The sequence below is a fragment of the Falco cherrug genome, chromosome 2 (assembly GCF_023634085.1).
Source record: "Falco cherrug isolate bFalChe1 chromosome 2, bFalChe1.pri, whole genome shotgun sequence".
Classification (NCBI taxonomy): Eukaryota; Metazoa; Chordata; class Aves; order Falconiformes; family Falconidae; genus Falco; species Falco cherrug.
In genome coordinates, this window is record NC_073698.1 from 2,385,826 (window position 1) to 2,410,760 (window position 24,935).

Genomic DNA, 24,935 nt, shown 5'->3' on the forward strand with positions numbered 1-24,935 from the left:
TGGTACAATTAATACTTCTACAAAGCTCCTGACATAAAAGCCTACAGTATTTGGAGTTGGCCACTTCTACAGAATGTACAAGACACTCCTCTGCAAGGCCTCTACCACTGTTTGTGACACCCAGAAGTTGCTCTTTCCATGCCTTGGTTTAGGAATAATAAACAGAATTATTGTGTTTCCTACTTAAGAAATAGAGCACATACACATGTAAATACCACAGTGAGTTTTCAGCCATTACAGCAGACCATAAACTGGTGTATCTCCAGAAGACACCCCTCAGATTACATGCCTTTTCTTTCCAAGTCTTCCCAACAAACCCAGTCCCTATTGAAGGGACTCTTCCCATCCCCTCCCCACCCCACCCCTCCCCCCAGAAAGACAGCCTTCATCCAAGCATTTTAGTTTCCATCCCCTTAAAAAAAAAGTTTCAACAAGTGTATGTGGAATCCTGGTATCTATCCAAATCAAAAGCTCGGTTACTGGAGAAGCCTAGGGCTTCTGAACCTGATTCACTGCAGAGCAAGCTGGACAGCCTAGCAGCACCCCAACTCCATCACACACAAAGAATAACCACCTCCACCTCATCCTCTAGCTGCAACCCAAGGAAAAAATACCCCGAGTTCTGTCTAAAACATCAGTTTAGACTTATTACTTACTTTGTCCAAAAGTTGATGTTGTCCCAAAGCCAGTGCTGCCTCCAAATGGGGTTCCAAAGGATTTGTTAAACATTTTTGCGATGTATCACTTTTTCCCCCAAAACCTGGAAAGAAGAATTCAGCTTTTCTTTAAAGCTTGAAAACTTATTTTTTCATCTTCTTCACTGTTGATGTAAGCAATCTAATGTGAGTGCTTAAGCCATAAAATGCTTGACAGCATGTTTAAGTCACACTAAGCAATTTAAAACACTGTCAGAACCCCAGACGGGACAAAAACACTGACTTTTCAGTGACATCACAGGTAAGGTGTCTCCTATCCCTAATTACAGTTAGATTTTCTGTATGTCTTACTGAAGACTGAAAAACTAATACATGACATGACTCCCCTGATCCACATTATTCCCACCAAACCCCTCTAAAACATCTAATACCAACAGCACCTCCCACATCTGTTTCTACTATGTTTGATTCACACTGGGCAACACTCCTTTTTTGATCAAGCATCTCAATGCCTGAAAGATCACCACAACACCTCTCCAAGAACATGCACAAGGATCTGCACCAGGCTACAGCCACTTCTGTGAAGCTCCCATGATTTTCTATTAAACCCTGTTTGCCAGCTACTTCGAACAAGACAAGTGGAAATGCACTGCACAAAAATTACAAGCATACACCTTCCATCTGCTTCCCATTTATTGCTCGCCAGGCTGCACTAGGATTTTCTGAACTTTCTAAAAGTTGTTTTTAAATACTTGTTCAGGAGAGTTTTACCCCATTTAGACAGGGGTCCAGTTTACCTTCAAACACTTGTCATTTTATTTACAGATACACTGAGTATCTCTCACTCCAATCTCTTCTCCAAGTACAAACACAATGTTACAGCTTTTTTTCAAGAAACCTGAGCAAGCTAAAATAAAATCATGACAGATCCTTGGCCACACTCCAGAGAAATTTGTAGTCTCTTTCTGTTTTGGGGCTAAAAACTGTTAGCTCCACCACTGAAAATGCCAATATTATCCACAAAAATTCACTGCTGGCAGCATTAGCTAATCCACAGCAGTGCAGAACTAGTAAGTTTAGAACACTGTAAATATTCTTGGTATGGGCCACATCTTACAAAGTACTACTTACTATCATGTTAGGATAACATTGATTTATGTAATGACACACTAACTTTTAGCATGTCAGCTTTCTTTAACTCCATTTATGTTTTCTAGGAGGCTCAACACCCAGGATGGCAATAAGCTCCTATCAAGTACTTTCCATTTGGTCACCAATAATTTAACCTCAATATCAACACCTTAACCTCTGCCCAGGTGGTTTGACAGCTTCTCTATAGCTCCCTAATTCCAGCTCCTTTTATATCTAACTAAAATGAAGCACGCCCATCCTCTGCGTATTGCCCAGTACAGCCACTCCACAGCAAAGTCACTAAACCTATTTTCCCATCCATTAAATCCTAAGTATTTTTTTTCCCCAAAAACCCGTATCACCTTCTGGGAAAAGCCAAATCCAGATTTTTAGGCAGCTGTAGCTACCTGCCATACCACTGCAGCAATCCCCGTACTATCAGAGGCTGAAACAGTCAAGGGCAAATCAGTATCTGAACACTTGTACTGAAGAGCAACTAAAAAGTTGTTTTGTGAAATCTTTTAACTGTTCAAAACAGCAGTACATCACAATTTTTTGGCATTGAGAGGCTTCCCACTCACACATGCAAGCCCTTATGGACTACCTTATGTCCATAAGGAGTCCTAAGGAGTACTTTAAATAAAATTATTCTGGTAGAAGAAAGAAAAAGTTGATCTGACAAACTATCAGAGCATCCTAAGCCTAGAGCTGCCTCCTGGCAGAAAAAGCACTGCCTGTCACACACCAGGATCCTTCTCTGAGATGCAGGGGATGCTGCAACACATTACCACCTTTATGAACCCCTCCCTCCCTACGGGCCTGCTCTCAAACACCCGTGCCACTTATGCTCCCCCCTACACCTGCAACTCTTCCTTAAGCACCTCACCTTTGCAGTGCAAAGGCTGCTTTTTGTTTTCCATCAGAACCTGGCTTTGGATACCAGGACAAAATACAGAACCACCTCCCATTTGCTTCCTCAAAATCCAACCTCTGTGCTCCAGCATGACCATACCTGGCTTTCAAGAACATCCATCACCCCCACCCACTTCCCAATCTTACCCCAAAATTCATGATTTGCCCTCCCTTGCACTACACCACCTACTACTATGCCTTAAAAAAACTCTATGTTTTTTTGGGTTTAGACTTATAAGATGGATTTTATCCTGATGCCCAACATGAGTGCACTCCTTTAACTCCACACACCCACCTGAGCTACCTTCTCCTCTGCCTCCATAGACTATTTTCGGTCCTCTTACTTTGCCCCTAAGCAAGTCTCACTGAAGGCCAGATACAATGTCCAATGCAGCTGTCAGCTGGTTCAGTCTTGTTACTCTCAACCTTATCTGCAATTCATAAAACCCCTCGTTTCCCTGTTCCCCTTTTTTATGCCGCTACTATTTCAAAGTCAGCATATTGAGGATTGTTAAATGCCAAATTCTGCATCAGAAGAAATATGAAGCAGAATTTTCTAAAATCCAAAGAACTTATTAACAGATTTCACTCTCCCACGGGGTTTGAAGCTTTGTTTTCCTTTGATGCCCACCTTTCCTTACTTACTGACCCCCAGCAGCTCAAGTTCAGCAAGCAGACGCCTTTAACCCAAGCCAGTAGCAAGGCAACACCACAGGCAACTGACTCACAACTGCATGTGCAAAAAGTTATATTAACCAAACATGCTCTGAGCTGCCCCATGGAAACCAGAGCCCCTGGCCACAGAAACACCAGCAACAGCTAAACACTGAAGAAGAGCTGGATTAATAAAAGTTGGTGTTTCTTATGCAATGGTTCTCTCCCACTTGCTGGACACCATCCACAGGCAAAGAGGAGCCATTCCCTCACTACTGAGGAAAAAAGCTCTAATTACACCTTTACAGTGATGTTATGTAACCCTCCCATCCCATCCAAACAAATTCAATTAGTTTATCAGCATAACTTTAAAAACCCCTCCCGATAGCAGCCTACAGTTACATCCTCAGACACCCACTACAGTTAAGACCCCGGAGCCAGGTCCGCCTTCACCCCCGCGTTCCACCACATACCCCCCACCGCTTGCCGTGTGCTCCCCCGGCCGTACTCCCACAAAGCCCCCCAACGCTACCGGCTCTCACGCTGCCAGCAGCGCAGCCCAGCCCAACCCCCCCATTCCTCACAAACACCCCAGCACCGGCAACGAGAAACCGAAACAGCCGAAAGCCCCCAAACACGGGCGCGGGGCGGCACGAGACAGACCCACACACACCCCACCCCACCCCCGGGGACCACCGCAAGAGGAGCTGGCGCAGCGGGCGCCGTCCGCGGGCTCCCAGCCGCCCCGGCCTCCACACACCCCCTTACCTCGGCTCGCTCCCTGCCCAACGTTCACCCGCGGCCCTCCCAGACCAGGCGGCCCCACGGGCCCAGGCCGACCCGGTCTCCCCGAGCAAGGCTACAGAACAAAGGCCGCCAGGCGCCCCGACGGCCAGGGACAGAGGTCCCAGAGCGGAGCCCGGCAGACGCGGCGCTCACCGCTGGCGCCCCGGGAAGGTGCGCGGAGCGCGGGCCGGGCGGGCCTGGCTCCACCGCGTAGGGAAGGAAGCTGCGTCAGAACGCGCTCGCGCAACTCCCAACCGCCCCCGCTCTCTGTTACCACCCTCCTTATTGGCTAGCCCCTCGCCCGGCGCCTATTGGCTGCCGCCCTTTGAAAGCGAGGCAGTTCTGCCCCCTCCCCTCAGGGAACGGGGAGTCTTTCTCTCTGATTGGTTACAGCAGCGCCTTACGTCACCGCGCCCTGCGCGCCTACCGTTCTGACGTGTGGAGAGGGTGGAGATCGGTGTTGCGGAAGGATCCAGAAAAGCACGCCACATCCGGCACGTTAGGGGCGGGATTTCCCCCGAGCGATCCAATCGGAGAGCGCTTCGGACCTTGCGTAGTGTGACGCAAGGGGGCCGGGACCAGAGTCTTAAAGGGACCGTGAGGAGGCACGGGTGCTGAGGTGACTTGGGCGGTGGGGGGCGCCCCGGGCCCGGCCCCGCGGAGCCGCCAGGCCCGGCCTGAGGGAGCGGGGAGCCTGGCCGCAGCGGCAGGAAAGGGCGGGCGGTGGGAGGAGGAGGGGGTGACGGCGGAAGAAGAGGCGGGGGCGGTGAAGGTGGAGGCGGGGACGGGGACAGGCTGGGGCATGGAGCAGAGCGGAGGGGGCTGAGCGGTACGGGGCCCTGAGGTGGTGTGGGGCTGGGGGAACAGGTGGGTGCCCGCGGGGTCACTCGCAGCGCTGTGAGGTCCCGGGGGGTCCATGGGGGGTGTGGGGTGCCTTGGGGGTCACAGCGCTGTGAGGTATCTGGAGAGGGGGTGGCTCGGGGGAACAAGGAGTGCCCGGGGTGTGGGTCTCTGGGGGAATATAGGGTGCTTGGTGGGGTCTGTGGTGTGGGGTCCCTGAGGGATGTGGGGTGTCTGGGGTGGTCTCTGGGGGGATGTGGGGTGTCCAGAGGGGTCACAGCATTTTGAGGTCTCTGAAAGGGGGTGGCTTATATCGAGGGGGGGGTGTCTCGGGGGAATATGGGGTGCTCGAGGGCAGGGGGGAGGCGTGGGATCTCTGGGGGGATGTGGGGTGCCCGTGGAGGGGGTCACAGCACTGTGAGGTCCTCAGCTGGTGTCTCTGGGAGGAGGGTATGGGGTGCCTGGGGATGATCTCGGGGGGAGTCTGGGGTGTCCGGGGATGTCTCTAGGGGTGTGGGTGCTGGTGCCGGGCAGGCTTGGGTCTCTTCAGTGCATGAGACAAAAAAATTACTATTTTGTTTGCTCCCTTGTGAGAATGTGACAGGGGCTAATCAGGGGCTCCCTTTTTGGGGTTGGTGGGGACACTGTCCCCCCACACTGTGAGGCAGTCCCCCACGCGTGTCCCCATTACACAGTTCAGTGTGTCCCCACAGCTGAGCCCACCTCGAGGGAGGTGCAGGGTGCCAGGTGTCCCAGCCCCCCATCCCGGCCTCGCTCTGTGAGAAGCGCAGCTGCCCCCAGCAGCCCTGCCCGTCAGAGGCATCTCGTCCGGGTCACTGCCAGTGGTGGTCCTGGGGAGACAAGCCTGGGGGAACCCCCTCCACCTGCTCCTCAGTCCAGCTTGCTGCAGTCCTGGCCCCAAAGGGCTCTGGCTGAACCACAGTAGAGCTTCCCTTTCACTTTGCTTTCATCCTGCAAATAAATCGCCCCTCAGCAGCCTGCAGAGCAGTGGCACAGCCCAGGTGAGGGGGCTGAGTTCTGTTTTCCATAGCCCTTTGTTGCTGGGGTACCACAGCACCAGCGGGGACAGTCCCTGTGCCAGAAAAGGGGGGGGGGGGGGGCTTGTGGTGCTGGAGGAGATCGTGGCCATGCTGCCCTGGGGCAGCTGCCCAGACTCCTGCTCCTGCTGGTAACTGCCTTCTGCAGGGATTGTCTGTAAATCGGATTTGTCCTGGAGCCTGAGCGGGGGGTGAGGTGAGGCAGGGATCCCAGACTGCTCACTCATAGCAGAACATCGCATCCCCTTGTTTGAGCTGCTCGGTGGCCCTTGTCCCCAGGCAGGAGGGAGCCTGCTGGGACAGAAGAGGTCAGGGCCAGGCATGGCAGGAGGAGAGCCCAAAGGAAGATGAATGCGATGATGACCTTTAACACTTAACGTGACTGTGATCCCAGGAGTTAAGAGGGCAGCTGGGCTGTGGCCAGGGGTGCAGGGATGAACAACTGTGGCTGAGAGCAAGAGAGCAGCTAGCAAGTGTTGAGACTGAGCTGATGGAGAGCCATGAGCTGGAAATGGGCTGCCAGGCTTGATAAACCACTTGTCCCAGCTTGCCCAGTCTGATAAGCAACAGCTTTATTGTTGTGCAAGGTGTGGGACTTGCAAAGTCCTGATCCTACAGCCAGAGTCTTGCCTGTAAAGGTGCTGAGTACTCGGCTGGGATGGCGCTGGATGCGGGGCTGCGGTGCAGTTGTGCTGCGGTGGCAGCAGATGATGCTCTGGGTGGTTGGGGATGCACTGGAGGAGCTGCAGCTCACAGCAGCACTGGGCAGTATGCAGTGTCCTCGCTCTGTCAGCACTGTGCTGTGCTGCAGCTGCAAGCACAGCCTGGGAACAGTCTGGATAGACGTGCCCCACAGAAAAGAGCTCACGTGCTTTTCCAGCTAGATCGGTATTATGGCCTGCAGCACAGTGTGGGACGTCCCACTGCCTGCTCCTCCCTGCTGCGTGCAGGACACTGCTCTGACCCTGCTCGCTGTTGTACATGTATGCGGGATACTGCTCTGACCGCTGTTGTACGTGAGTCTTGGGCTTCCTGTGTCTCAGAATGGTGCTTTTGGTGCCTGTCCTTGATCCCACCCTAGGGCTGTGCTGCTATTAAACACGGGTGTGAGAGGCTGGCAGCCAGCCGTGTGCATTCCTGCCCAGGGTTGTCTGGGGCTGGATCTTGCAGGACAGAGAATCCTCATCAAACATTTGCTTGCTCGTTTGTTTGTTTTCAGGTCCATCAAGATGTTACAGGTGCCGCTGCCCCTGGATCGAGATGGGATCCTCTTCCGGCTCCGTTTTACCACATTAGCCATTGGGACTGTATTATGCCCGCTCTTTGGTTTCCTTTTCTGTGTGATCTGGTCTCTGCTGTTCCATTTCCAGGAGACAACAGCAACCCATTGCGGGGTAAGCAGCTCCCGTCATCAAAATGCAAAGTCCTCCAAGGTTGTGGCTGTTTGGCAGCGACAGCGAGTGGGATGGCAGGGCTCTTGTCGTCTTCTGGGCTTTCCCACCAGAAGTGTTACAGACCTTGAACAAGCCTCTTGATTATATTGTATTTTTGACACCTTGGGACTGGCAACTGAGGTTTTTGCTTTTTAAAAGGGACCTAGGTAAGTCCAGACCGGTCAGGCTGATGTCTGTACTAAGCACATTGGTGGTGATTATGATAAGGAATAAAACTGGTGAAGCTGCAGATAAATATACTGCCCTGTGGAAGAGTTAGCCCAGCTTTTATAAAAGGAATTGATGCCCCTCAGATCTACTGGAGTTCTTCAGAGGAGTCACAAAAACATGCCTGGGGAATGAAGGTTCAGAGGGACTGCCTGGATTTCTGAAACTGATGAGGTTGGCTTCCTTCCCAAGGTTTTCAAGCAGCCACAGCACAAGTGTTGATAAGCAGCTGGTTAGAAGCCGGGAACAGTGGGCAACAGATATTCTCCCACCAGCAGGAGATGACCACAGGGCTTTATGGGGTCCGTGCTGTTTCTTGTGCCCATACACTGTGGGCTGTCACAGAGTGGTGGCGATGCCGAGATCCTGGAGCAGGGATAGTGAGGCAGGCTGCTGAGGGGGCTGACTGGGCAACAAAATGCCAGGACAGTTTGATTTGGAGAAATAAGTGATGTTCACATGTGGCATGTGGTTCTGTCCCCTCCTCACAACTTGAGTGTGTGGGGCAGGGCAGTAAGGATGCTCAGAGGTGTGATGCAGCTCCTTTTCCTCGGGTGGCGGAGTAAGGGCACTTCAGCTGTGTGCAGGAAGAGACAATGGGCTGAGAGCAGGGAGAGGCAAGACAGAGACCTAGTTCATGGCTGGCCTGGAGAGGGCAGGCAGGGACCCAGTGCTTGCCTTCTGCCAGTATGAGAAGTAGGGGATGTCCTATGGAGGTGGCAGGTTCTGCTTGAGGAACCAGCTCTTTCTTGGCTGCCTTGAGAGCAGCTGATCTGGGGAACACCTCTCTGCAGGACACTGGGTGTGCACAGTTCTGTGGGGGCTCCAGCAGAGACTGAGCAGGATCGTGGAAGAGTGGAAGAAAGCCTGGGGTGCATGAGGAGGACCATGGCCAGTAGGGCCGAGGGAGGTTATCTTTCTCCTCTACTCTGCCTTAATGAGGCCACATCTGGAGTGCTGTGTCCACTTCTGGGCTCCTCAGTTCAACAGAGACAGGGAACTACTGGAGAGGGTTCAGTGCAGGCTACAAAGATGAGAGGGTAGAGCATCTCTCTGATGAAAGGCTGAGGGAGCTGGGGCTGTTCAGCCTGGAGAGGAGAAGACTGAGAGGGGACCTCACCAATGGCTACAAATATCTTAGGGGCAGGTGCCAAGAGGAGGGGGCCAGGCTCTTTTCAGTGGTGCCCAGCGACAGGACAAGGGGCAACGGGCACAAACTGTAACATGGGAACTTCCACTGAATGTGAGGAAGAACATCATTACCTTGAGGGTGACGGGGCACCGGGACAGGCTGCCCAGAGAGGCTGTGGGGTCTCCTGCTCTGAAGGCATTAAAACCCACCTGGACATGGCTCTGTGCAGCCTGCTGTAGGAGAGCCTGCTGTAGCAGGGGGTTGGGCTAGATGGTCTCCAGAGGCCCCTTCCAGCCCCAGCCATGCTGCGATCACATGGCACGTAGCAATTATAGTGTCCTTGGCCATGGCAGGGGATTGGACTAGATGATTTTTTTAAGGTCCCTTCCAACCCAGACCCTTCTGTGACTGGCTCAGGAAGTCCCTGGACTGTGAAACTCTGGCAGTTGGGAGTATATTCCAGGGCTGCGTTGATGGTTTTGCTGTTTTTATGTTCCTCCCTGAACAGCGTCTTTGCCTGCTGTTGCTATTGATTCTCTCCATTAGTGTTTCACTAACAAAACCATGCACCCTCCTCTCTTCTGTCCCCAAACTTGAGGGCAAAGAACACATGGGGGACCATGACTGAGTAAAAGGAAGGAATAAAGGTCAGAAGTATAAAGCTAAGAAACCCAAGTGGGACCCTGAGCAGGGCATGCCAGTGCCTGGGGACTGACCTAGCAGAGCTGGGGGCTTTGTGGTCCTGGGGGATGAACCAGGGTTGCTGCCACATTATTCCTTTTTCAAAAGCCAGGGGACATAAACTTATTTGGGGAAAAAAAAAAACAACCAAACACCAAACCAGTTTTAGCATCTTGGAGAGCTAGAAATACAACAGTATGACACGCTCCCTGTGCCTCTCCCCATAAGCTACTGTCTCTCTTCCAGGTCCCTAACTACCTCCCCTCCATCAGTGCTGCTATCGGGGGAGAGACCCCTCAGCGTTACATCTGGCGGCTCTGCATTGGCCTCCACTCAGCTCCCCGCTTCCTGGTGGCAGTTGCCTACTGGAACCACTACCAGAGCTGCCACTGCTCACATCCTCACTACCTGCACTTGTGCCACTTCAACCTGCTGCTCAATCTGCTTGAAAATTTCGCCCTCCTTATTCTGACGTATGTGTCCTCATCTGAAAACTATGGTAGGTGTCTCCTCCCACACTCTCTGTTGACCATCTTACTGGTGGCCTTGCTGACAGCTGCCGAGGCTTTGCAGAGCTCTGCTTCATGTCAGGGTTTTGGCGGTAGTCAGTTTGGAGGGGAAAAAAGAAGTTTTTTAAAAAAATCTATTAAAATTAGTACTTATAGAGCAAAGTTATGTCCATAATATGCAAATAGCCATGTTTGTCCCAAAATTCTTGGGTTGCTGCTAATTGGCCAAAACCATAGGCTGAATTTTTGTAGCAAGCGTAGGATCAGGCTTCAGCACTTGGTTTGCACTTGCGTACCAAAGCCATGCTTAACGCTTCTCTCTGAAGCTGAGCAAACGCAGGTTAGTTTTCATCCTTGTTATCCACTCTGCCTCCACTGCTGAGCTTTGGCTCTGAGCTGGCTTCCAGCCCATGCTCTGTTCCAGCTGCATTTTAAATACCCTCTCACAAAATTATTTGTGTAAAATTTCCTGTATTGACCTGAAAACAAAATCAGAATTTTTCAGGTTAAGTCAGTGTGTGCAAAATACGGTCACAATAGGCTGGGAAATGCTCTTCTCCCACATGGTCTCATCTGAAATGAATTTAAGTGCCAGTGATGATATCCAGCTGCTGTTTAATCCTGAGATCTGGAGGAGACACTGGGGATTGACTTAAGAGGACTCAAATCCATGGACCAGCAAGGTGGTGCTGTTGCAGCAGAAACAAACCCAGTTCTGGGACTTGTCGGGAGAGTTGTGTGTTGGCTGTGCCTGCCCAGAGGAGGATGATGATGGATATCCTGCCTGGCTGTGGGACCACACTGGAGGATGTAGTCACAAAGCCTTGCAAAGGGAGGCCAGGCCAGAGCTCCAAGAAAAGAGGGTTTGGAGCAGTGCTGGGGAGGGATAGCTGACAGAACAGGGTTTGTCTCCTTGCAGCAAGGCAGGTGAGGTGAGGAGGTGGGAACTCAGCTGATAATTGTACTGAGGATATTTTGCTACTCAAAATGGGTGAGGAAAACATACTCTCAAAGGCAGGTGCGGTGGGGGTCAGGAAGCCTTGCAACTGCTTAAAGCAGCAAGCTGGAGATGGGCTGTGGCCACCGGAGCCCTCCAGGAAGGCTGGGAATGTGACTGTGGGGATGAGGGGTCCAGCCCCAGTGCAGAGGACCAGGTGCATGATATCTGAGGCTCCCTTCAGCCCACTGCTACCATCGAAGCAGGGTTTCACATTCAAAGCACAAAGCAGAGCAGTGCAGGTGCTGTCCTGATTCCCTGTCAGAATTGGTGTTTGAAGATATTGGATCCTGCCCACTAAAACAGCAAGCTGTTGTTCAGACTAGATGATCTCCAGAGGTCCCTTCCAACCCTGATCATTCTGTGATTCTGTCCAGGAAAAACAGCTCACAAAGTCATGAGCCCCTGCACCCTCAGGCTGGTGGGACAGCTGACAGCTCGTTGTCCCTGTGCTTATTGTCCTACTCACAGATGCTTCTGTCTTTCGCAGTGCAGTGGTTATTGCATTTCTGCTCACTGCTCATCGCTCAGGAGCCATGCCCAGAGCAGTTTGGGTTTGGGCCTGTCAGTCTGATGAAGCTTCCCACAGTTTAGATGCTCACTGGCTTCTGCTGGGTCTTCATCAGTAAGCCTGATGGCTTCAATGCTGCGGTGTCATGAGCAGAGTCCAAGGACCTCCACAAGTCTTTAGGGTGAGGATGCAGATCCATAGTGGAGCCCAGTGTTCTGGGATGGCTGGATGTGAACCCCGGCCAAGGGAGGTCTGTGGTCTAGGAGGTGTTCCTGTCCAGCTCACCTTCCTTCTCTCCTGCCAGCGCTCCCTATCTCCCATGATGGTGAGGCATCCCATCACCACCCCACCTGCCTCTGCTGATGTCCCCAGCTGCCCCCACCATGGCCAGGGACTGCAGACTGACCTGCCAGTGGGGCTTCTCTGGCCCATCAGGGACTAGCAATGTGGCCTTAGAAATTCAGATGGTCTTTTGGGGTTTGGATACCTCAAACCATGCTGTCACCTGAATGGCTCTGCCTGTGGCTTGTTTGGCAGCTGACAGCTCTGCTCAGCTTGTGCAGAGCTTTGCAAGGGGGAGACTGAGGTGCGGCAGAGTGGCTGGGCAAAAGCTGCATTGAGAGCTGAAGCTAACCTGGTTTTCCCAGATCCTTATTACAGACTAATCTCAGGTTTGTGAGGAAGGAAGGTTTCAGACCTTGGCTTCCGTGCTGAGATGAGAACAGGCTCAAGTTAATCATCTCTGCAGGACACAGCTCACATCTTCACCTCTAATAGCTGTCTTTACCATTGCTCCTTGCATGGTTTCACTTTCCCTGGAATCAAGAGGGGAAGCAGGGAAGTTCATTTCTTATATTCAGGTGGTTGGGCATTCAGCCTGTGGTTCAGCTCCTGGAGAAGAAGCTGGGAAACTCTTAAATGGAAGCATTCATTTGAAAATAACTCACCTGAAGTTGCATGGGCTTTGTGTGTGGCTTTGGGGCTTCGTGAGCTGCTCTGGCTCAGTGTTGCTCCAGCTGTATTTCCAGCCTGACCCTGTATCTGTGCTACTTCAGTGATGCCTGAGACTACCTCGGTGCTGGTGGTGGGGCTGATGACAGCTGTTAATTCGTAGGTACATAATGCAGGAGGCCAGAAGATGGCCCTTTCTGGATCTTGGACTGGCTCACTCCACAAACCCCCACTTCGTGCCTAAGTTTCCCTATCCCTAGAATAATAGCAGGGATGCTGAGCTGCTCTCAAGCGTGCCCAAAGTTTACAATAGTGTGAAGCAACGGAAGCTCTCAGACCAGGTCCCTTCTCTGAGGGTGCGGAGCTGTGCCGTGCCTCTCTGCTGCAAAGACTCTGGGTCCCTGGAGCTCTGCTAGTGGGGGGTGGGGGCACAGCATCTCCCAGGTGCTGGGACTCCCAGAAGGACTGCATCCTGCAGAAAGCAGTCCTTCACCCTCCCAAAGCCTGCCCCATGTTCCCGTTGTGCTCTTGGCTCAGATTTAACCGTAAACCTTTGTCTTGTTGATTCAGCAATCCACGAAAATGCCTTTATCGTCTTTATTACATCGGCTCTGGGCCACATGCTCTTAACGTGCATCCTCTGGAGAATGACTAAGAAACACACAGTAAGTCCTGAGGTACAGAAACTTTCCTTTCTTCTCTTCGTGCGGTGCTGGGGAGGGGACACTCAGCTGGCAGTAGAGACTTTTGGCTGGTGCTTGCTTGTGACTGGGTGCTAAAGGAGTTAACACTAGCGGGTGAAACTGGGAAACATGGTCACCAAAAGTCATGGTTTACCAAAATGAAGTGGGGAAGAATCTTTTGATTTCCTATTTTCTGGTTTTCACTTAGAGCTGATGTTTGAATACTACCCCATCAGTGTGCCTGCAGGTTGAGTTTGCTGACCTTCTTGCCTGAAAATGCCTGTTTCTGAGCTGAAATTTGCTTCTTTGTGCTGGGGAACTGGGAACAGCTGCCAGGAGTGGGCAGCAGGTGTTGTGTTATTCCTTTCCTCCAGGAATTGGTGCACTGAGCAGACTGGCTGTGGGTCTGGTTCCCTGTGGGCTCAGAGACTTGCTGGTCAGACAGAGCATCCAGCCAGAGCCTTCTGGCTCCATCACCTGGATGCCGCTTTGGTGCCATCCTGGACTATGGGCACCAGCACAGCCACAGACAGGCAGGGCAGGACATTCAGCTTTGAAATTCTGTGTGAGAAAGTTGCTTCTGTGCATGCATGCCTCTTGTATGCTCAGCTTTGCCTGGGTCTCTGGGCTCCCTGGACCTCTCAGTCCTTTTCTCCTTAGGGATGCATCTTGCCCCGCTGGTCCCCAGTCCAGCCCTCACAGTCCCCAGTAATACCTGAGGGAGGTCCCCAGGGCTCCCTGGACTGTGTTGCCCCAGCAAGGTCATCACTTTGCAAAGCAGAGACCTTCAGAGGAAACTGGTGGAGGTGTATGCCTTTATCTCAGGACTGGGAAGCTGGCAAGGGCTGGGAGCAAGTCTTTCTGAAGGGACTGCATACAGGGCAGGATGAGTGCTGTGTGCAGGGTCTGCTTGGACAGTTCAGAGAGCGCCTTGGTAAGGCTCCTGCTTCATCACGGCTGTTTATTGTCCCTTTCCAGCAATTCACTGAGCCCATCCCTTTGCTGGCTTATTTCAGAGACCTGGAAAAGAAGCTTCCGGCAGTTGTTTGGCTGCAGGACTCCCTGTGAAAGGGACTTTTGGAGATCCTGGGGTTCCCCTCTCGCTGGGAAGCAAGCTATTGTCTCTGGTGATAGGGGGAAAATGGGAGCTCAGCAGTCACCCCTTAGTGGCTTTACTGTGGCTTCCTTTATTGATTTCGTCTTTTTTTTGGCTTGTTTTTCAGTTTATTTTTTTGGTTGGGTGGGGTTTTTTTTGTTTCGTTTTCTGTGAGAGCATCAAGCCCCTGCATCTCTTCCCCCAGCGCTGCACCTCAGATGTCTCCCCATGCAGCAGTCGCCCCCGGGGAGCACCTGCCTGCAGTCCTTGCACCTTTGCAGACTGTAGCATTGCAGCAAGCCCGTGAGTTTTGGTTGCAGCATATTAGCAGCAGCGCTAGTCCTGCTGTCAGCTGGCAGGAGCAAAAAAAAAAACAGATGCTGGCTGTGAGGTGGGGACTGTGGCTGTTCCCTGGGCTGAGCTCTGAGCCTGTGTACCCCGATGGTGATGGGTACACATCGCTGTGTGTGGCAGGGACTGCAGGCAGAGAGCTCTGGTGTAATGTGTCCCTGACCCATCACAGCATCAGAGCCAGAGGATCGGGTCAGGGGGGTGAGCAGCCTGCCTGTAAATGTCTGCCTTTCCTCTGCTGGTAATTTTGGTGGGTTTCTCCCAAGTTCATGTTGGGGAACACCATGAGCAATGTCCCACCAGTTGTGTTTTGATCCGGTGCACCCTGCTGCCATCTGACAGCACTCCCGCCTGCAGGTTGCCTTCCTCTGCCATGTCACTTGGTGGGGCTGGTTCGTTACCTGCCCCTGAGGAGCTGAGGAAAGCAGGTGGGAGGTCCTGTCATGGCTGTCCAGAGCCAGTCCTGTGTGTCTGCACGTCCACAGCTGGTCTGTGAAGCTGCCGTGTGATGGTGGCCTTGCTGGGTGCCTGCTTGGGGAGCAGCCTGCGCCTACAAAGCCTGCAGGCTCAGTGCTGCTGGGTGCTGTCACCTGGGCTCTCATGCACCTGCTGGTGCTGGAGCACCCTACGCATCTTTGTGTTGGTGCTGCTGGGTTTTGGGCATGGGAGAGGGGCACAGCAAACCTGTCTCCCCATCCTGCAGGACTCACTTGGTCTGGGGGCTGCTACCAAGCTGCAGCATCTCCAGCTGTGTGCTGCAGTGGGCAAGGTGGCAGCTTTTCCTTCTTACCCTCTCCCTGATGCTGCAAGGCTTGAGCTGTGCTGGGGGCACTGCTGTGTCCTGGTGCATGTGCCCAAGCCCAGAAAAGGAGCATTTGCTCCCTCCAAGGACGTGTTGACTGTGGCACATCCCTGGGTGGAAGGGTGGAGTGGCACAATGATGATGCCCTGGCTGAACATGCCACCACCTGGCATGGCTTCCTCCCATCTTGGAAAGGCCCTGCTGATGGAGAGGAGCTGCCTGCAAGGGTGCATGATCCTCCCCTGCCAAATCCCCACGGAGAGAGTTCCCCTTTGGGGCCAGCCCTGACCTGGAGCCAGGGCTCATCTGCCTCTGCCTGGGAGCACCGTGTCCCCTGCACCAGCTCCCTGTGTGGCTGCGTGTCAGCAGATGGAGCTGTCGCCCGGGGAGTGAGGGTGACGGGTGAGTCCCTCCAAAAAGGAAAGCGCTGCAGGGTGACGATGCAGCTGTCAGATTGGATGTATCTGGACGAAGTGGGCCGAGGGCTTGGCATGCTGCTGGGCATGTGCCCGCAGGCGGCATCGTTTGATAAGCAGGCGCTTGCCCTTATCACCACTCTGCAGATCTGCCTTGTCACACCATCGGTGTCCCATGATGTGCAAGTTGGGCTTCTGCTGTGAATCACTCCCAGGGGGCCATGGCTCCTCTGGGCTGGACAGGGTCTCCTGGGACTTATCCTGCCATTTGGGTTCCTTGGGCTGCATGCCTGCTTCACTTCCCAGGCTGGTGGCAGCAGGGCTCCACGGGGCTGCCGGTGGGCTTAGCCCAGCTCCTGCAACACCTGCGGCTTGCTTGGCTCGGCAGGGGAAGGGTGGCAAGGCCATGGTGAGCACGGTGCCACTGCCACATCCTCCTCACCCCGAGCCGAGCAGCCGGTGGGAACTGCTGGCCTCAGCAGGAGCAGGGAGAAGTTGGGCAGCGCTCGCTGAGCATCTGGTTTAGGGCAGCGTGCAAGTGACCTCTCTTCTTGCAGGTCGTGGTATCTCAGGACCAGATTCTCTCTCAGTTTGTCATGGGGGGGGGTTATTTGCCTTTGCTACCCCCAGCCTGTCCCCTTCTGCCACTGCCAGCTCCAGGACAAGGGGGATGCAGGGTACCAGAGCAGAGGAAGCCACCAAGGGTCCCCAGGGGAGTTCACATTCTCCAGAGCCAAACCTGGGACCATCTCCAGGTCAAGCTCCATGCGAGGAGCTGGAAGGCTGGACCCAGCCTTCCTCCTGGTCAGTCCGGAGGAGGGAGCGGGGGTGTGTGCACAGCCCTTCTCAGGCTCCATGTCTGGCACAGCTTTTTAGCACTGCCAAAGAGGGGCAAAGCTCCCCAGGTTTGCTAGAGTTTCAGCACGTGAGTCACAGGAATTGGTCTTGCAAAAGCCTTTCGTTTGTCAGGGCTTGTGTTGCAACTGCCCGCCTTTCTGCAAGGGCAGGAAGGTGCTAAGGAACTTGTTCGTAATGGGGAAGTACAGACTGTTTCCAGTTACAAGGTGGCAAATAGTAAGAGAAAGGAAAATAAAGCTCTGCAGGAGGGAAGAAAAGAGAAAGCAAGCTAAGAGGACGAGGGGAAGGGACCAAGCAGAGAAGAGAGCTCAGGTGGGAAAAGGGAAATGGAGCCAGGGAGCCTCCAGCTGTGCAGGGATCATAGCAGACTAGAGGCAGCACACCAGTCCTTGGTGCTTGGCTGTGGCTAGCGTGCCGTTGCCCTCTCTGGCTGGTGCCTCTGCTCCTGGCCAGCTGCGCACCCTTTAAAACCCCCCTTCCACAGCTGGCTCTGCCACCTCGAAGATGATGTGCAGCAGAGCAGAGCAGTTTCACTTCTTGTTTGCAAACATATTTCCCCCCCCCGCCTCAGAGGCTGGTGTCACTAGCGGCTGCATTTCAGCCAGGAGACACGCATGGCAGCTGCCAGGCTGGCTGCTTTAGGCTCATCAGTAGGGCCGGGTCCTGCCGTGACGCTGGTGCTGGAGCTTTGCCTCGCATCAGCCCAGGCTGCAGGCAGCCTGCTTTGTAGGGCTGAGCCCAGCCCCAGGCTGGCGGCTTCTGGAAAGTGTGTCATGCAGCAAGTGTGAAGGCAGAGGTGCCGCTTGGCTGCAAATCCCGCCTGCACGAGCACAGCGGGGCCGACCAGCGCCTGGCTGGCAGGCACCATACTCGTTCCGCGGCTGCTCCTGTCCTCCTCAGCACTGGTTAAGCCATTTCTGCTTGCACTGCCAGAGCAGGACAGCTGAGCTTAGTTTCCAGCAGCTGCTGGAGCCATGCAGAAGGTACCACAAGCGTAGTCAGTGAACAGGCGTGCTTTCAGCCTGACTCCTTGGTAGCACCGTCACCTTGCTGGCAATCTAGCGACAGCAGCCCATGGCGGGGTGACGGTAGCTCACACAAGCCCTCTATAAATATACCAGTGCTAAGCTGTCGGTGCTAGGGCAGTTTGGGTTCACCACAGGGGAGCCAGAAGTGCGTGATGGGGAGATGGGACCAGTGTGCAGCACATAGCCTCGAGGGTGATGCTTGTCCCCCGGGAAGGGACAGCTCCAGGAGCAGAACCAGTGCTTGGGAGGTCCCAGGAGAGCATAGCTGTTGCATTTTGAATTAATGTCACTTTGTCATTCCATTTCCTATCCCTGTCAGGAGCTGGGGTGTGAACTCTACAGGGGTCCCTCTTCTTCTCCAGAGGCAGTGGAAGAAGCAGGAGGCTCTGTGCCTCCTTGCTGCTATTTCCCACCTGCCTGCTCACAGCAGCCATCCTCCGGCCATTGGAGCCAGGTTTGCAGGGCTGGGGGCTCCCCTGGTATGGGGGAGGGAGATGCCAGGCACCTTCCACAGGCTCAGAGCCACACGGGGCAGTGTCCCGGGGTGCGGCTGCAGGGCTGTCCCTGCCAGGCTGGCTTGGTACAGCCAGTCTGTTCTCACCCCCATCATCTGGCCTCTTGCTCCTGACTCACCTTTGTGTGCACGGGGAATGCGTCCCAGCTCAAAGCCTGGAAGCTGCTGGACTAAATATAATTTGCCTGTGGTTTTCTGGGCCAGACATGCATCCAGCTACAGAGAGCTGGCTTGGGGGTGGGGGGAGCTGCGTGAAACTGGAGTGGCTTGTAGGGGACACTGGGTGCCCCAGTCTGTCTTGCCAGGCGGAAATTGCGAAGCCATGGTTGGCAGCTAAGTGTTGCTGGCTGCAGCTGCACCAGCCCAGCAGCCTCAGCAAGTGCACCTGGGGGCCTGAAGCCACCAGAGCCTGGAGCACGCTGTCCCTGGACAGCCGATGCCTGCTGACCATGCCAGGCACGGGAGCGCCCTGGCAGCATCCCTCTGCCCCAGCCCTGCAGGGGAGCAAAGTTCTGCACCGCACCATGCTGGGTTAAGGTTAGGGTCAGGATTCTTATTTCCCAGAGAAGGGGTGCACCAATATCCCTCTGGGTTTGCCAGGCTGTAAAACCATCCTTCCCACCTCAGTGTGCACATCCTGAGCATTTCACAGTCACTTGGGATTTCCTGGGATTTTCTTATCCCGCTTTTTCCTTGCGGGGATCTGGAGGCTTCAGCCTCCTGCCAGGCTGCTTAGAGCTGCCGGCTCCCTTCTAGGGCACTGCCCTGGGGGTCTCCTGCACCTGCGCTGCCCCTCGCCCTGCTGCAGGACCCCTGAGGGCCAGGACCCCTGAAGGTGTCCCCAGGCCCGTGTCATGGCACCCTGTCCCTGCACCTCTGGGGCCTTGTGACTGGAGAGTTTTCCCGGGTGCTCACCCTCTGCTTCTCCCTGAAGGGCGAGTCCCTGGACTGGGCCCAGCCTGACCAAGGATTATAAAAGGCAAGTGGATAATTAGGTGTTAATCCCTAATGATTGGGCACAGCTCAGCCCAGTGCCCCAGGGGATTATGCCTGCAAGGTGCTTGCTGCCGGTGGCGGGTCCCCAGGGGCGCACAGGGGTTGGGAGGCAGCACATTGTTGTGACAGATGCCCATGTTGCTGAACAGAGGTTTCTCAGCAGCTGCTGGCTTGAGATCTGGCGCTGTTTGCTGCTCCTCGGGGAAGGTCCCTGCAGCAGCATGGGCAGGACACCCAGCTGCAGCAAGGAGCCCTGGTGCAGGAGGAGGAGGAGGCAGGAGCTGCCTGCGCTTCAGGCACTGCGGTGGGAGCTCCAGTAGCTGCCGGTGCCTGATGGAGGTGAGCTGCCTGTCTGCTCACCAGCAGGGACGGTACCCACTGTCTGGCTTGTGGCTCAGGCAGTGCCAGTCAATCACCACTTCCCATAGCCCCGGTTTTGCTGGAGATCCCCCACACGTGGTCCCTCGCAGCATTCCCTGGGGATGTCCCAGGAGGTTCAGCTGCCTGGTATTCCCCAGCCTTTGGCTGCTGGATCACTGGGAGCCTCTTGCAAGGAATCTGGGGATGCCTTAAATCCACTGCAAGCAGCAGCCTCCTGAAAGGCGTGGAGTCAGGGGCTGTGCAGCGCTGTGAGGTGCTGTGCGGTACAGTACAGTGGTGTGGGACAGCACGGTGTGGTTTGGAGCTCTACAGTGCTGTGCAGTGCAGAGTGCTGCAGTGCCATATGATGCAGTGAAGCATCCCAGGGTGCAGCGTGGTGCAGCATGACACAATGCAGTGCAACACAGCGTGTGCCGTATGACCCGGTGCAGTGACATGCAGCACAGCGTGGTGCCATATGATGCACTGTAGTGCCATGCAGTGCAGCATGGTGCTGTGTGACATGGTGCAGTGCCGTATGAAGCCGTGCAGCGCAGCACGGTGCGATGCAGTGCAGGGGAGTACAGCGGGGATCTGCTGCTCACCTTGCTGTGACGAGCAGGACTCGGCTGCCGCTTTGTAGTGCAACCGTTTCCGCTGCCGTGGGACCTGGATGAAAACAAGGCTGTTTTGTGACCCGCTTTTCCGGTGTGAAACTTTACATAGCGCCTCGACCCTGGCTGCTCATTGTTATTTAACTCTGGGGTTGGCACTGGTGTTCGTCCCACCCCATGCCCCTGGCCCCGCAATCTCATGGCTGAGCACCAGCCACCCCCTGCTTCCTGGTGGGCAGGCGGGCAGGGGCTGTGGGCAGGCTGCCTGCTCCTGCCTGCAGGAAGCCCTGCTCCAGAGCGTCCCGCGAGCTGATGGGGAGAGAGACCCCCATCAGCCTAAGCTGGGAAGAACCTGCCCAGGCCCTGGGGGGTGGAGGCAGCATTGGCCCTGTGTCCCCAGGTGGTAAAGACAACCATGGGGCCATCCTTCCTCTCTGGGTTTTCCTTCCTGCCGTGACCTGTTTGTGCTTACAGGGTGGCTGGCTGAAGCCTGCCAGCACACTTTCGGGGGGGTAATGGAAAGTGTGATGGGGCAATTTAAATTTTCCTCATTCTCAGCAGTCCCTGAAAATGGAGTTTTTGTCTCACGTGAAACATCAGACAAGGGGGAAATTCCCCTCCCACCCAGAAATGGTAATAACAGCCCATGTCTGGGCCATCCATAGCATCCATAGCTGGCCCCCTTCTTTCCAACCCCCCTGTTCCAGGGCTTGGCTTGTTGGCTGCCCTGCACTGGGGTGAGATGTTGGGGTCTCCCCTGTATCCTTCGTGGTGTCCAGCTGTGGTTTGGGGTTCCTCTGCCACAGGGGCTTGCTGTTCACTCCAGGGCCTTGGGTTTCTTTATCCACGATGATCAGCCTGATGGAAGAGAAGAGGAAGGGGGCTGGAGCTGGTACCCACTGCAGCCCCCAGCTTTGGGGGATGCTGGGCAGCATGCATATAGGGCAGTGGGTTGGGGGAGCCCACCGTGGGGGAGAGGGCTGACCCCTGGGCTGCTCCCTTTCCTGGAGGGGATGGACTCTGCCAGCACAGAAGCAGCAAACTGCATTGCTGAGGGCATGGGGGGCCACTGGCAGCAGCCCCATGCTCTGCTCCCTGCCGTCGTGCTGTCGGAGGTGGTGCTGGGGCGGAGGATGGGGGCCCCCCAGCCCCAGGGTGGCTTGTGCGATGCCTCCGGTGCAGCGCCTGCCCCAGCTGCCACCCCTTCATGTGGTTTCCTCCTCCCTGGTGCAGTTACAAGTGAGGAGGTGCAGTGCCAGCCGCCGCTGCCTGCACACACTGGTGAATTCCCCGTGCCGGGGCGGTTGGGCAGCGCCCAGGGGAGCCGGGGCCACCTGCAGCTGCCCGGTCTGCAGCCAGAGGATCTACTGTCTGGTAGAGCCATTGGCCCATCTCTGGGGAGCTACAAGGGCCCCATGTGCCATATACATCCCAGTACCACCACAAGTGGCCGGGTGCTCCTGCCCCGGCATTCCCAGGGGGCCGTGTGGCTTGTTGGTGTCAGATGGTGCCAGAGGTGCCCGTGGCTCCCATTGCTCCTCACTTAGCTGCAGCAGCGAGTTCCCAAGGGAAGAGCTGGGTGGGAGCTGGTGGCATGCCGCAGCCCCCTTTGGCAACTTGCCCTTGGGGCTGCCTTATTGCCCCACCACAGGGAGCCTGGGCTTGGTTTATCTCCACGTAGGTGTGATCCCCCAGTGTGTGCCCAGGTCACAGCCCTGTCGAAGCGGCCGGTGCGGCCCGTGGTCCTTACCCAGCTGGCTGTGCCCAGGGAGCTCGGGTGCAGAGGGGCTGCAGTGAGGCCCAGGCAGAGCTTTCCTGGGGATGGGGATGGCTGCTCCAACACGTCGGGCATCTGCAGAGGCAAAGGCTGAGCTGCTTGGCCTCCGCAGGTCCCTGCCGTGTGGGGTGAGAGGGATGAGGCAGGCACCAGGGACTGACTGGGGCTGTGACCCAGCTCTTGGCCTCTTCCAGGAGCGCAAGTCATACAAGTGGAAGCAGCTGCTCTTCTTCATCACCTTCATCACATTTGCGTTTGCTGTGTGTGTCTTCATCCACCACAACTGGTACTGCAGCCCTGGAGGTAAGAGGGCCAGGGCAGGGACGGGACGGGGTCCTGCCGTGGCTCTGCCGTGCCTGGTGCCTGGGGGGATGTGCTGGGGGAAGGGGCCAGGGTGACACCTTGCCTGCCAATCCCAGCCAGAGGCCAGGAGAGCTGCCCCAGGAGGAATGGTGCCCAGCTGTCCTTCTCCCCTAGCCTGGTTTCAGGCAGAGGACACCCCACCCCCACCCCACCCCCAGTGCCCTGCTGCCCCAGGGAGGTGCCCCAGGAGATCCCCCAGCTCTTGGGCAGGTCTGGCTGCAGGTTGTCCTCACCTGCTCTGTTTCCTCCACCAGTGTACACCATCTTCGCCTTCCTGGAGTACTTGGTTGTCCTCTCGAACATGGCCTTCCACATGACTGCCTTCTGGGACTTCGGCAACAAGGAGCTGGTGGTGAGCTCGCTGCTGGAGGACAAGCACTTCTAGCCGGCCTTGAGCTGCAGCCAGCTGCGTGGCAGCCATGGTGCCGGTGCCAGGCGGGCGCTGTGCTTTCCCTAGAGGAGGCAGAGAGCCCCTTCCCTCTCCTGCTGCTCCCAGGGCTGGGGCCAGGGTGTTTGCTGTGAAGCTGCTGCAAGGATCATCCCGGGGTCCTGGGCCCCACAGGTGTCTGTGCATGGTCCCTGTCTGCACCTGGAGCTCTGGACTATTCCTGGGGACCCTCGAGACCAGTACCCCCTGCCCTGGCTCCCTGCCAGATACTGGCATAGGAAGGGAGGACAGAGGAGGGGGCCGGGTACCTGCTGCTTGTTTCTCTGAAAGATGTTCTGGGCAGAGCAGGATTCTGCTCCCAGCATCGGGGCACAGGGGGCCAGCCTTGCTGTGCCCCTGCTTTGCCTGGGTGGCCTCATGGTTTCTTCTCCAGGTTTGAGGTCCTTGGCCAAGGTCCCCAAAAAGGGCTGGTGGCCTTTCAGGCCTCGAAGCTTAAGGCAACCTGGGGAGAAGGTGCACTTGCTGCCCCTGCACCTCTCTAGTTGCACCCCAAAGTGGAGCAACCCGCAGCCTTGACTACCTGGAAAGCCTTTGCTGCAGGGCTGGAGCTGGAGCAGAGTTGGGCCCATGCTGCGGCTCCTGGGGCAGCATCCAGGCTCCTCCTGAGCCCGAGCCCCGGGTGAGCACAGGAGCCATGGCCAGGAGCCGGTCCCAGGCACTGCTGGTCCATCCAGGGCTGGGGCAGGGTCCTGGCCCATCCATGCCTGGTTGCTGGGAAGGGAGTGTCTTCAAAGGTGCTATCTTGTGCACAGACTGCACGGGAACAAGGTAGGAGAGTGCAAAGGCAGGGGTGCACGGGGCACAGCAGATGCCAAGAGCATCCAAGCCCTCCTGCTCTGCCTGTCCCAGAAGCCATCTCCAGCAAGCAAGGGGTGTTCCACTTCAAGCCCAGTTTGGGGAGGAGGGGCAAGTGATGCTGGAGATCCTCACTCTGGCATCTGCACCCCCTGTGCCATGGGGCTTGAGCTGGGAAGTGCTGGAGTTCAGCGGTGCTGCTGCTGCCCCAGGAGGAGAGTGCCAGTGGTGACCCCCCAGTCTGCGGGTTCTGGCTGCCAAGGCACAGGAGACTGGCATGGCAGTGGTGCCATCTGGGTGCTAGCAGTGTCCCCAGACTCCTCCCCTCCTCCCCCATGCATGGCCAGACCCCGGGCGGTGCTAGTGGAAGGGGGCTGCCACTGCTCCGGCTCACAGAGGCCACAGCCCAGGAAGACTTGGCTGCGTCCTGTACAGCGGGGCACCAGGGAGCTGGTGCTGTGCTGGGAGAGCAGCACAGGGCTCACGCCTGGAGGCTCTCTGGAAGAGGAATGGGCAGGAACTGCAGGGAGAGGGAGAGGGCTGAGCCTGGTGGCATCCGGAGCGGTCTTGAATTTGGGGAGGTCTGCGTGCCGCACTCGGCTGTGAAGGACCAACGTGGGTCCTTGCAGCTGCCCCTCACGTGAATGCAGCCACCACCAGCAGTCCCTTGGGATGTCCCAACACTTGTCACCGAGGCTGGGCCACAGCCTTCTCCTGGTGCCACCCTGGCCAGTGGCCCTGGCTGAGCCGGGCCCAGGCTGGCCTTTGTGTGGGTCCTGGCATGCACGTGTCCATCCGTGAGTGTTCCCACCATGCCATGCAGGGCTCCATCCATCTCCCCTGCCTGCATGCGTGTGGCGTGCTGCCCGCTGGCAGCATCTGCGCCTTGGTTTTGAGGTTCAAATAAAGCACTGAGTATTTTTGTGAGCTCTCAGCAGACTCTATGCCACTTCCACGCAGCCTGGCCGGCAGGTCCCATCCCTTCCCAGGACCCTGGGCTAGGGTGGGGTCTGGGCTGGAGCGCAGGATGTGGAGCCTGAGTGCTGGGGCTGGCGTGTGAGATGCAGATCCTCGGTGTTGGAAGCTGGGAGGTGCAGAACATGGACCCTGGGTGCTGGGGTGTGGGACACGGATCCTGGGTGCTGGGGTGTGGGACATGGACCCCGGGTGCCAGGCAAGGTTGGGCAGGCTTGGCAGGGCTGGAGGAGGCTGGGAGCCAGCCAGAGAGCTGGGCTGTGTCCACCCCACAGCTGGCGGCTCTGCTCCCCACCCAGCCCCAGGGACTGGGCTGCAGAGGCTGTGGATGCTGCGGGGCAGGGGGCCAGCACAACCCAGGGCGGTGAAGCCTGGGGCCA

General features: G+C 55.9%; 2 protein-coding genes across 11 annotated transcripts in view; one reads left to right on the plus strand and one right to left on the minus strand.

Moving 5' to 3' along the window:
- NUP98 (nucleoporin 98 and 96 precursor) overlaps positions 1–4,388 on the minus strand; it is a 42,494-nt gene extending 38,106 nt beyond the window's left edge. For 4 of the 7 annotated variants that reach the window (XM_055701707.1, XM_055701706.1, XM_055701705.1 and 1 more), the window contains exons 1-2: positions 4,122–4,385; positions 657–760 (exon numbers count right to left, since the gene is read on the minus strand). In XM_055701707.1, coding sequence (XP_055557682.1) covers positions 657–729 — 73 coding nt within the window. In that variant the 5' untranslated portion in view covers positions 730–760; positions 4,122–4,385. Of the gene's footprint in view, positions 1–656; positions 761–4,121 lie in introns of all 7 variants that reach the window. The other 3 variants (XM_055701708.1, XM_055701704.1, XM_055701710.1) reach the window with 2 other exon arrangements.
- Positions 4,389–4,873: 485 nt separating this feature from the next.
- On the plus strand, positions 4,874–24,507 carry PGAP2 (post-GPI attachment to proteins 2). Of its 4 annotated transcripts, none has more exons than XM_055703193.1 (6): positions 4,874–5,006; positions 7,257–7,431; positions 9,758–10,010; positions 13,050–13,144; positions 22,169–22,277; positions 22,592–24,507. In XM_055703193.1, the coding sequence occupies exons 2-6, from the start codon at positions 7,267–7,269 to the stop codon at positions 22,720–22,722; spliced, it is 753 nt and encodes a 250-aa protein (XP_055559168.1). In that variant the 5' UTR covers positions 4,874–5,006; positions 7,257–7,266; the 3' UTR covers positions 22,723–24,507. The 4 variants fall into 4 exon arrangements, with proteins under 4 accessions (XP_055559168.1, XP_055559167.1, XP_027653566.1 ...); XM_055703192.1 differs by having other exon boundaries at positions 4,875–5,006; positions 13,050–13,156; XM_027797765.2 differs by lacking the exon at positions 4,874–5,006 and adding an exon at positions 5,474–6,001.
- The last annotated feature ends 428 nt before the right edge of the window (positions 24,508–24,935 follow it).

Excerpts from the sequence above, each read along its gene's own strand:
- PGAP2 (XM_055703192.1), top strand. The coding sequence starts at position 7,267 with ATGTTACAGGTGCCGCTGCCCCTGGATCGAGATGGGATCCTCTTCCGG. Across the intron at positions 13,157-22,168 it reads AACACACAGTAAGTCCTGAG|GAGCGCAAGTCATACAAGTG; the intron begins GTACAGAAACTT and ends GGCCTCTTCCAG. Across the intron at positions 22,278-22,591 it reads CTGGTACTGCAGCCCTGGAG|TGTACACCATCTTCGCCTTC; the intron begins GTAAGAGGGCCA and ends TTCCTCCACCAG.